Raw genomic sequence first — 11682 nt, forward strand, 5'->3', positions numbered from 1 at the left:
ATCTCATCTATCTCGCTGCTGACCTCTCACCCACGTCCTGCCTCTGGCCTGGAATGCCTTCCCTCTTCATATCTGAAAGACAGTCACTCTCCCCACTTTAAATGTCTCCAAGAGGCCTTCCCTGACCAAGCTCTCAATTCCTTTTCTCGCACTCTTGCACTTGGATTTGCACCCTTTATTCACCCTTCTTTTAGCCCTACTGCACTTACGTTTATATCTGGAAATGTATTTTTTTATATTAATGTTTGTCTCCCCCTCTAGCCTGTAAATTCATTGTGGTCAGGGAACATGTCAACCGACTCTGTTTTACTTTACTCTACCAAAAATTTAGTGCAGTGCTCTGTGTACAGTAAGCGCTCAATAAATACAACTGATTGTGTGTCAGTACGTGAATTTTTAGGGCAAGTATTCTGGGTCACTCAAGTGCCAAATTGCTTTAATAGAATGCATCCCGGGATCTGGGGTCTCCTGTCTTATTTGTTCTCCTCTCAAGGGCAGCTGATAGAGGCGAGTTTAGAGAAGAAAACAGTTCTCAAGATGGCCTTTGGTTCCCTGATCTGTGTGGGAAAGGGGCCGGGCTCTGCCAAAAGGGAACTTTCAAAAAGGATGGGCTCAGCAGAAGCCCTGGTGGAGACAGGATGGGGAAGGCAGGCTGGGGGAAGAGGAAGAGTGGGGCAGCGGGCCGGAGAGGCGGAAGTGAGGTGGGAGTGTTTGCGCTGAGCCTGGGAGGGGTGAGGAGGGACGGGAGAGGCAGAAAGTGGGTGTGGTTGGGGAGCTTCACGGAGAGGGCTAGGGGAACCAAAACTGCAGCATCACCACAGACAAATGTTGCCAGGATGGGAGGGTTATGCTTTCCACACCACCTTTCCTGGCCAAGTGGCAGGCCTCTTTCTCACTGGTGATGGGGGCTTCATGGTGCCCAGGGAATCAGCGGTGACCCGCAGAGCCACACTGAGGATCAGCATGAAAACCCTCGGGTCCTCTCCTCCACCCTCTGCAGCCCTGCTTCAGAATAGTAATAATATTAATCATAGTAGTATTTAGGTAAGCTTGTACTCTGTGTCACAGCACTCTACTGAGTGCTGAGGTAGATAAGCTTCCAGCTCCTGTGGGAAGGAGAAAATGCCCACCAACTCTGTTGGATTATACTCTCCCAAGTGCTTAGTACAGTGCTCTGCACCCAGTAAGACTCAATAAATACCATTGCTTAACCAATACAATACAAGCAGATGAGATACAGCCCCTGTCCCACACAGGGCTCCAAGTTCACAGGGGACGGAGAATAGGTATTTAAACCTCATTTTAAAGATGAGGAAACTGAAGCATGGAGAAATCAAGTGACTTGTCCAAGGTTACACAGCAGGCAAGAGTTGGAGCTAGAATTGAAATGCATGTCCTCTGACTCTGAGGTCTCTTCTCTGTTCGCTAGGCCACGCTGCTTCTCAGTAGGTTTTGTGTATCCAAGAACCCCATGGGCTGACAGATCTGCAGCTTCTCTTATTCATTCATTCAATAGTATTTATTGAGCGCTTACTATGTGCAGAGCACTGTACTAAGCACTTGGAATGTACAAATCGGTAACAGAGACAGTCCCTGCCCTTTGACGGGCTTACAGTCTAATCGGGGGAGACGGACAGACAAGAACAATAGCAATAAGTAGAATCAAGGGGATGAACATCTCATTGAAACAATAGCAAATAAATAGCATCAAGGCGATGTACATCTCATTAACAAAATAAATAAGGTAATGAAAATATATACAGTTCTCTTAAGCCCCAGCAGGAAGCAGAGAAAGCTGTCCCTGGGAGAATGGGTGTTCGGGTCTGCCCTTTTTGAAGGTTTGGATGGACGAGACCAGTCATCTGGTCCACCTGAGGGACAGCTGAGGATTGTCTTCTGGTGACCTCATGGGCCCGGGTCACAATGATTCTAACGTGAAATATGAAAGGACGCACGGTATCGGAGGTGTTGTGCCTCTAATGTCTTTCTCTTCTTTATGATGGCGATTTAGGAGTTGGAGCAAAGGGGGAGAGGTGGGTGCAGAGGCAGAGGGGCCCAGAGGGTGTGAGTTTTTTGGGCTTTTTTAAATGATATTTGTTAAGCGCTTACTATTGTGCCAGGCACTGTACTAAGGGCTGGGGTCCATGCCTCACTTGGGGCTCAGAGTCTTATTCTCCATTTTACAGATGAGCAAACAATTGTATTTATTGAGCATTTATTGTATGCAGAGTACTGTACTAAGCACTAGAGAGAGTACAAATGAGGTAACTGAGGCACAGACAAGTGAAGTGACTTGCCCAAAATCACACAGCAGACAGGTGGCAGAGCTGGGATTAGAACCCAGGTCCTTCAACTTTCAGGCCTGTGATCTTTCCACTAGGCCACGCTGCTTCTCAAATGCCCCTCAACCACGAACATCTGTGTGACCCAGGGCAAGTTGGGTAGCGTCTCAGGACTGAGGTCCCCTCTGCCATTTCCTGAGGACTGATTCCCTTTCAAGATGGTGGGATTTGAGGGAATCCCCAGTGATGATTGTGAGGCTCTGGACCAGGTCAGTGGAGCTAAGTAGACAGCACCGGTAAGAAGAAGACATCTGGGATTCTGCAAGAAGTCTGGAAGCCTCTCCCCTTCAGTAACAATAATAATGACTGTGGTGTTTGTGGAGAGCTTACATGTGCCAGGCATGTGCTAAGCACTGGGGGCCTAAAAGCAAATCATGTTGGACACAGCCCCTGTCCCATGTGGGGTTCACAGTCTCAATCCCCATTTTACAGATGAGGTAACTGTGGCCCAGAGAAATGAAGCGACTTGCCCAAGCTCACACAGCAGACAAGGGGTGGAGCCGGGATTAGAACCCAGGTCCTTCTGACTCCCAGGCCTGTGTTCTGTCCACTAGGCCATGGGCTTCAGTTCCGGGCTGGGCAGTGGCACTGAGGGGACATGGATCCTAGGGGCATGGCCCCGAGGGACTTCAACAGCCTCTGGCAGTGGGGTGACTTTGGGGAGGGACGTGAAGTGAAGTGGGACGGAGGCTGACCAGGACCTGGATGTTGCTGAGGCAGAGGGGGATGGGGGTAGAACCCCAAGCACTCTCCCCCTTATTTCCCTTTACCCCCTGCGGCTATTTATAGGCCTGCGAGGCTGCCGAGCCAGTGAAACCTTCTCGGATTCCTGCAGCCATGAGAAGGATCAGCTGCTTCTACCGGAAAGGAGCCAGGCCCAACAGGCTGTGAGCTCCGTGTGTCTGATCTGATTGTATCTACATGTATCTACATGAGCCCTTAGAACAGTGGATAATAAGCAGTCAATCAGCCGGTCAGTGTGTGGTATTTATTGAGCACCTACTATGTGCAGAGCACTGTACCTACACGTTGGGAGAGTGAGATACAACCGAATTTATAGACACATTCCCTGCCTATAATGAACTTACAGTCTAGAGGTGGAGACAGACATTATTGTAAATGAATTATATTTACATTTTCATAATATATCATTTAAAGATATGTACGCAAGTGCTGTGAGTTTGGGGATGGGGAGAATATCAACTGCCTAATCAGTGGTCACAGATCCAAGCACATAGGTGACCCAGAAGGGAGAGCAACATGGTCTAGTGGTTAGAGCATGGGACTGGGAGTCAGAAGGACGTGGGTTCTAATCCCGATTCCTCTGCTTGTCTCCTGAGTGACCTTGAGCGAGTCACTTCACTTCTCTGTGCCTCAGTTACCTCATCTGTAAAATGGGAATTAAGATCGTCAGCCCCATGAGAGATGTGGACTACGTCCCACCTGAATACCTTGTGTCTACTCCAGCTCTTAGAACAGTGTCTGGCACATAGGAAGCACTTAAGGAAAACCATTAAAAAAAAAAGGCTTAATCGGGGAGTAAGTGCTTAAATACGATAATAATAGTAATAGTAATAATGATAATAATAAAATAATGTTCCCACCAGTTCCTCCTTTGTTAGCCTCTTCCCTCCCATCACCAACCTACACCCACCCAGAGAAGAGTACGCTCCCTGCCAGGATAGATTCCGCTGTAACCGTGCCGGAACTGGCCGGCTGTAACCAGTCGCCTTCCCGGCGAGGTCACCAGCCGAGGCGTCGGGGCGGGCATCGGGTCACAGAGGTTATGATGGACAGTCCTCCTCTGGCCCAGTCGCTTTCACTTTGCTTGCCCTCTCAGCCCGGGGCTGGCGCCAGGTCGCTGGCCGACGGCGCCTCCGGGGAGCATGCTGGATGGGCTAAAAAAGAGTGAATCACTGGAAAGGAAAGATGCTTCTTCCTGTTTTTTCCAAGGGCAACTTCCGCCTCGCTCACAGATTGGGTTTCGGGTTCGGTTCCTTTCCCCGCCCTTCCTCCTCATGCCTCCCTGGAGCTGCCTTCCTTGAGCTGCTTGTGGTTCCTGCTGCCTGCCTGCAGCGAAGGGGAGCACGTGCCCACGGCTTTATCTGCCTCCAGAGGCCAGCGTGGGCATTCCAGGACTCCGTTTCTGTGTCCAGCACCCTGGCTGAGCTTCCAGACCGGCTTTTGGTTTTGCAGAGTGCTGTTCGTGGACCATGGGATAATCCACAGCCCCTTGCTCGCCTCTTCCCTCTGGCCTGGAACTCCCTCCCTGTCCATATCTGACAGACCCTCACTCTCCTCGCATCCGCAAAGCCTTATTAAAATCACATCTGCTACGAGGGGCTTTCTCTGACTAAGCCCTACTTTCCCCTACTCCCTCTCCCTTCTGCGTCACCCTTGTCTGTTGTTGTCGTCTTATGCTGTCGACACCGTGGACACATCTCTCCCCAGAATGCCCCACCTCCATCTGTAATCGTCCTGGTAGTATCCATACGGTTTTCTCAGTAAAAACGTGGAAGCGGTTTACCGTTGCTTCCCTCCGCTCAGTAAACTTTAGTCTCTGCCCAGCACAGGTGAGTTTTGACTTGTAGCAGATTGCCTGCCACTCGCTAGTCACTGGCCAAGCTAGGAATAGAATGGATAGGCCTCTGCTGGACTCTTTGTCCTGTAGCCGAGACCGGAAGAGTACTGGAAACTCTCTAGGTGTGACCCCGGGAGGACTTGGATCTGTACCCTGTAATCCATCAGTGATATCTATCGAACTGTCATTATGTGCAGAGCAGTGTACTGAATTCTTGGTAGTGCAGTACAACAGAATTAGTGAGCACATTCCCTGCCCATAACAAGTTTTCGGTCCTTAAGCACACTTGCTATTCACGCTATCCTCCGCCCCACAGTACTGTGTACCTATTTGTAATTTCCTGTGATTGCTTTTAATGTCTGTCTCCCCCTCTAGGCTGTAAGCTCCTTTTTGTATGGTATTTGTTAAATGCTTACTCTTTGCTAGGTACTGTACTAAGTGCTGGAGTAGATACAAGATAATCAGGTTGGATATAATCGTGCCTGTGGGGCTAACGGCTTTAAATCCCCATTTTTCAGATGGGGTAACTGAAACACAGAGAATTTAAGTGATTTGCCCAAGATCACACAACAGACAAGTGGCAGAGTTGGGATTAGAACCCAGGTCCTTTTGAAGAACCCAGGTCTTCATGAGCTCCTTCTGTCATTCAGTGGTATTTGTTGATTGCTTACTTTGTGCAGAGCACTGTAGTAAACGCTTGGGAGAGTACACAACGTATTTCAGTGATATGTCTCCTGCCCGTAACTATCTTGCAGCCTACAAGACTTAGGGGCAGGGAGCATGTCTGGCAACTCTGCTCTCTTATACTCTCCCAAGAACTCAGTACAGTGCATTGCACACAGTATTGCTCAATAAATACCACTGATAGATTGATTGAGGGCAGGGTTGAGGGTGAGGGCTGGGAGGAGTGCCCTCTCTGTTCAAAGCCCAGGTGTAGCTGGGCCAGGCTAAGTGGAGCACCTGCTCTCTGACGTCGGCACCCTGCCTTCCACAGTGTTGCTGCCAAGGGAAGCTGAATGGACAAGTAGCTTATCCCCACAGTGTTTCTTTTCCCGCCCCCGCTCCTCACCTCTCATTGGGTGCGGGTCCTGGGAAGAACTAGGAGAAATCAGGTGGATCAAGGTGAGGCCCAGAGCCGTTCTGTGGAGAAAAAAAAGAAATGAGTGGAATTGGATTCCCCCGAGAGGTGCCCGACTCTCTGTGGAAGACCCTTATTACATCTCGGGCACTGTATTAAGCGCTGAGGTAGGTAGAAGCCAATCAGGTTACATCCAGTCCATGTCCCACATGGGGCGCTAAGTCCCAATCTCCATTTTGCGGATGAGGTAAAACTGAGGCACAAAGAAGTGAAGTGACTTGTCCAAGGTCACCCAACAGACAGGTGGCAGAGCTGGGATTAGAACCCAAGTCCTACCAACTCCCAGGCCCGTGCTCTATCCACCTGGAGTTCCATGGAGTTACACAACCCAAATGGGTCCACTGATATCTTCCTTAATGTCCTCCCCACTATCAGGTCTCTGGTTATTAAAGGAGGTGGAGAAAGCCTCTGACCATATTTCTTGCTTTATCCAGCAGAGTGGAGAGGATGTGAGGTGTTAGGAAGGACAGATAGCCTTGGGCTACCTTCAGACTTTCTGTAATGATAATAATAATATTAATAATAATGTGGTATTTGTTAAGCACTTACTATGTGCCAAGCACTATACTAAGCACTGGGATAGATACAAGGTAATTGGGTTGCACCTAGTCCCTGTCTCACATGAGGCTCACAATCTCTGTATTAGGTCACTCTCTCACTTTCTTCCTTCCATCCATCTATCTGTCCTCCGTGTGTAAAACACTGTACTGAACTCTGGGGAAGAGTACAGTAGAGGACGATCCCAAACCCTCTGGGGGCTGACAGACTAAGAAGGGGGACCGCGGATGGGCACGTGGAGATTGAAACGATGAAGCCAAAAATAAAAATAAGCAGGCAAGGATGGCTCTAAGTACCAAAGGAGGATCAGAACACCGAGCCCCTCAGTGCTCAGACCGAGGTGTCCAACATGCTGACAGCCACCGCCTTGTTAGTTTGAATAATAATGATGGTATTTGTTAAGCGCTTACTATGTGCCAAGCACTGTTCTAAGCGCTATGTGAGTAGAGCACCTCCTGTTTCAGGCCCTCCTGACCCTGTTTGTCCTGGACTTGCTTTTGCTACGCTGCTGCCGCCTCGGTCTCTCCCCGACCTGCTTCAGCAAGGCTGAACTGGAGAAACAGCATTGTCTAGTGGTTAGATCATGGGCCTGGGAGTCAGAAGGACCTGGGTTCTAATTCTGCCTCTACCAGTTGTCCGCTGTGTGCCTTTGGGCAAGTCACTTCACTTCTCTGTGCCTCAGTTACGTCGTCCGTAAAACGGGGATTGAGACTGTGAGCCCCATGGTGGGGGTCATGGACTGTGTCCGACCTGATTAGCTTGTATCTACCCCAGTGTTTGGTACAGGACCTGGCACACGCTGAGAGCTTAACAAATACCCCAAAAAAAAAAAGATTCTGTGGTGCCATCGTAGGGTTTAGGGGAGCACTTCGGGGACACAGAGACCATGTACTGCTCTCCCTTGGGTCTCCCCTCATCCTGCCCGGATCGAGTGGGCGGAGGGAGACACGTCCCCAGACACTGACACTGAGTTGTGCTGCTGCTGCTTTGGTCCATCTCAGTGGGTCAGAACCCCCAGGATGGCATAGCTCGTTGTGGGCAGGGAATGTCTCTGTCTTTTGTTGTAGTGTACTCTCCCAAGCGCTTAGTACAGTGCTCTGCATACAGTAAGTGCTCAATAAATACGAATGAATGAATGAATGAATGAATCTGAGAAGGGGTAGGGTGTCCCAGGCGTCAGCATTCTGATGGCTCCTTCCTTCCTTCTCCTTATGACGCCTCCCCTCACGGCATCACAAGCATCATTCCCCACCCAGCTTGTCAGGGAACATTTCTGCTAATTCTGTCTCTTGTACTCTCTCAAGCCATGCTCTGCAAATAACAAGCCCTCAATAAATACCACTGATTGATCAATTGATTTTCAGAGAGTTAGGTGGCAGCACCAGAGCTGTGTCCAGAGGGGCTGAGGGCAGGCGTAGGCAGGAGCCTTAATTACGTTCTCTCTCTTCCTCTGCCACACTCTAACCTCACCCTTTGCCTTTCCTCCCCAGCTCAACTCTCCCATGAACCCCGTGAGTAGCACAGAAGACATCAAGCCCCCCCTCGGACTCAATGGAGTTCTTAAAGTGCCCGCACACCCCTCAGGAACCATGGCCTCTTTCACCAAGCACATATGTGCCATCTGTGGGGACCGATCATCAGGTAAACCAGTTTGGGTTGAGTGGGGAGGGACTACCTGGCTACAGTCCAGCCTTTGGTGAAGGGAGGGGAGGGGAGAAAGACCCCTTGGGACGTGTGAAGAGCGTGAACCAGGCTGGGAATGAGCAGGAGACCTTTCTCTTCAGGGCTGATTGTCCATCCGGTAGCTCAGATTCTGTGTCCCCTTCCCTTCTCCGGCCTCTGGTGTCCTCTCTCTTCCTGCCCGTGCTAATCCTTATTGAGGAAAGCTTCTTCAGAGGGCTTCCTTTTCTCTTGGCTGGGTCCCCACTACATTAATAAAGCCGATTGTTTGGATGCTGTCTGTCCTAAAGAGTCTGAATGTTACAGAAATATTCAAATTTTTCACTGGAAAAAGAATCCAGATATTTTCCCAGATCCTGAATCTGGAACCGAGGAAGTCAAATCCCCGTGGTTAATATAAACAGGCACCTAGTCTCTCTGGAGCCCTTCAGTGAGATTGGCCGCTTTTTGTGTGGTGTAGTTTCTAGTCTTTGAAAAGAAGTGTTGCTGTGACCGGGTGTATAATAATAATATTATTATTATATAATAATTTATAGTTATGGTTCTTGTTAAGCACTTACTATGTGCGAAGCACTGTTCTAATCACTGGGATAAACAAGTTAATCTGGTTGGACACAGGCCCAATCCCACATGGGTCTCACAGTCTAAGTAGGAAGGAGTAGGATTCAATCCCCATTTTACAGATAGGGTAACTGAGGCCCAGAGAAGTGAATTGACTTGCCCGAGGTCACACAGCAGACATGTGGCAGAGCCAGGATTAGAACCCAGGTCCTCGGACTCCCAGGCCCATGATCTTTCCACTAGGCCATGCTACTTCTCGTGGTATATGTTTGCATCCACATTTCTACCCACTCCCCTCTATCCGTGCGACTTTTGGGCAAGTCACTTAACTTCTCTGTGCCTCATTTACCTCATCTGTAAAATGGGGATTAAAACTGTGAGCCCCACTTGGGACAACCTGATTACCTTGTGGGGAAGCCCAAGCGCATAGAACAGTGCTTGGCACTTAGTAAACACTTAAATACCATTATTATTATTATTATCGCTCATTAGCCCATGTGGATACAGCAAGTCAGGTTGCCATTGTAGAATCCCGCCTCACCCTGCTTTCCTGAGAGTCTCATTCTGAGTGGGGTTTATGGTTGACTGTCACCATTCCTAGGCACCCAGCGGGTCCCCTGGCATACGCACCGTGGGCAAATTCTGTGGTCTTACTGGTTCTCAATCTTGCTCCTCCAGTTACCTGGCAGCTACCACAATGCTGCATTGTCTTCTCTCTCGGTTCCCCCGCTCTTCTCGGTCATGTTTGGGAAACTTCATGTTGGTGGAAGTTTTGGGCCTGGGCTCATTCTGGGAAAATCCAAATCCTGGCCTGAGGGAGCTTCCCTTCTTTCTTCCCCCATTCCTGATTGGGGCGGCCCAGGAGCTGTCATGGTCTCGGTTCTCCGTGAAGCCAGAAGGGCCCGTGGGACCCAGACGCCCCCAAGGATGGCCATTTTGAAGTTACATGGAAATGGGAAGACACAGCTAACTTGGGAAATCCCTCTCAGACCCCTCCAGCTCCATTTCCACCTCCTCTCTTCCACCAGCCACCCTCCCGCAGCCCAATCCATGGACTATTGAAGCTTTCTTGCCCTCCCTGCCCCCGCCCCGAGATTGATAATGCCCTGGGCAGGCAGAGCTGTAAAACCAAAATCTCATCATGAACAATGCGCCAGGGCTCAGGAGGGAAAATTGGAGGCCCTGATGATTCCATTTATCAGGAGGCCTTATGTAGCCCCGGGGAAGGGATTTGTCCTGTTAAATCTCCCTTTTATGTTTCCCTTCCCCCAACACACCCTCACATCTCTCTCTCACACACAAGCATATACTCACACTACTCACTCCCAACACTTGCATTCGTGCCCAGGAATAATAACAACACAAGCCTTTAGGCTCCGTTCCTCTGCCCCCATCTAAAATCCAACCCTCTCACCCCACTACTCACACAACCCAGAGAGGCAAAGAGAACCGGGTTTCAGTTAAGAGGGCTTGGGATGAAGGGAATCATGCTTCCTGGGTAAAGGGGAGTGAAGGGATCTTAGCCTATAACCTCTGAGTTCAAATTCACCTCTGCCTATCTTATATCTACCCCAGTGTTTAAGTACAATGCTTGGTACCTAGTAAGCGCTTAACAAAAACCACCATTTCTATTAATATGACCACATTTTCAGATGTAAATCGCACCTCCTATTTCAGTCAGTTTCCAAATCATTCACTCAGTCAGTGGTGTTTATTGAGCGCTTACGATGTGCCGAGCAGTGTATGGTGCGGCGGAGTTGGTGGACATGTTCCCTGTCCCCAGAAAGCACCTTTAGTAGACCCTCAGGATGTCCCTCCTGCAGGTAGCAAACAGGGCTTCTTTTTAACCACAGTGAATGAGTCCTAGGGTCCAGACGTTTCATCCTAGGCTTTCCACCAGTGCTGTTGTATCGTACTCTCCCCGAGCGCTTAGAACAGTGCTCTGCGCACGATAAGGACTTCATAAATACCACTGATCGATTGACTCCACGAGGAAAGACAGGAGGGAGGTGGAAGAAGGGAATCTACCTTTGGAGAGCCAGCCAGGGCCCAGAGCTGTTTACCGAGGAGTTCTGCTTTGTCTCTGCTCCGGCAGGTAAACACTATGGTGTGTACAGCTGTGAGGGCTGCAAAGGTTTTTTCAAACGCACGGTGCGCAAGGATCTCACGTATACTTGCCGCGACAACAAGGACTGTCTCATCGACAAACGCCAGCGGAACCGGTGCCAGTATTGCCGATACCAGAAGTGTCTCGCGATGGGCATGAAACGAGAAGGTAAGGCAGGAGGGCAGAAGGAGCTGGGGGTTTCGCTCCACCGGGGTCTTGCCCTCCCCCACACGCTGTGGGCCCCGGTGGCCTCAGGGCTTCCTGACTGGAGCCCCAGGAGACTCCAGAATGCTGTTGATTCATCACTGTTTGGCGTCAGTCAATCCACTCACCTCCAGAGAATTCCACTGGGGCATGTTGGATTCTGCTCCCAGGTCCAGGAGGCCCATGGAGGATTGATGCCAGTCAATTCTCCATTATCCACTTAATGGATTACCCAGGTTTCTTGCTTCTTTCCTTTCTCCCTCTAGCTTGTCTTCCCGCTAACCCTTTCACTGCTCCTCAGCGCCATCCCACCAGAGGGTAGAGGGGACAAGGTGAGGTGGGGAGTTTCAGGCAAGCCCATTTCGGTTCCTCGCGGACGGCTCTAGTGAAAGTTTGGGACAGTCGTTGGCTGAGGTGGATTCTTTCGCGTAGCCTCACATACTCTCTCAGCCTCCGTGCCTGAGGGTAATTGAGATTTGGCCATAGGAGAACTTGGTGGTCAGGCAGGCAG

General features: G+C 50.0%; 1 protein-coding gene across 1 annotated transcript in view; it reads left to right on the top strand.

Moving 5' to 3' along the window:
- The window catches only part of LOC114811257 (retinoic acid receptor RXR-alpha-like), a 224698-nt gene extending 213303 nt beyond the window's left edge, over nt 1–11395 (top strand). Inside the window, exons 3-4 of the mRNA XM_029063564.2 lie at nt 8110–8260; nt 10956–11395. Of these exons, the coding sequence (XP_028919397.1) occupies nt 8110–8260; nt 10956–11395 (591 nt within the window). The remainder of the gene's footprint in view (nt 1–8109; nt 8261–10955) is intronic.
- Nucleotides 11396–11682: the final 287 nt, after the last annotated feature.

Source organism: Ornithorhynchus anatinus, chromosome 4 (genome assembly GCF_004115215.2).
Source record: "Ornithorhynchus anatinus isolate Pmale09 chromosome 4, mOrnAna1.pri.v4, whole genome shotgun sequence".
Lineage (NCBI taxonomy): Eukaryota > Metazoa > Chordata > Mammalia > Monotremata > Ornithorhynchidae > Ornithorhynchus > Ornithorhynchus anatinus.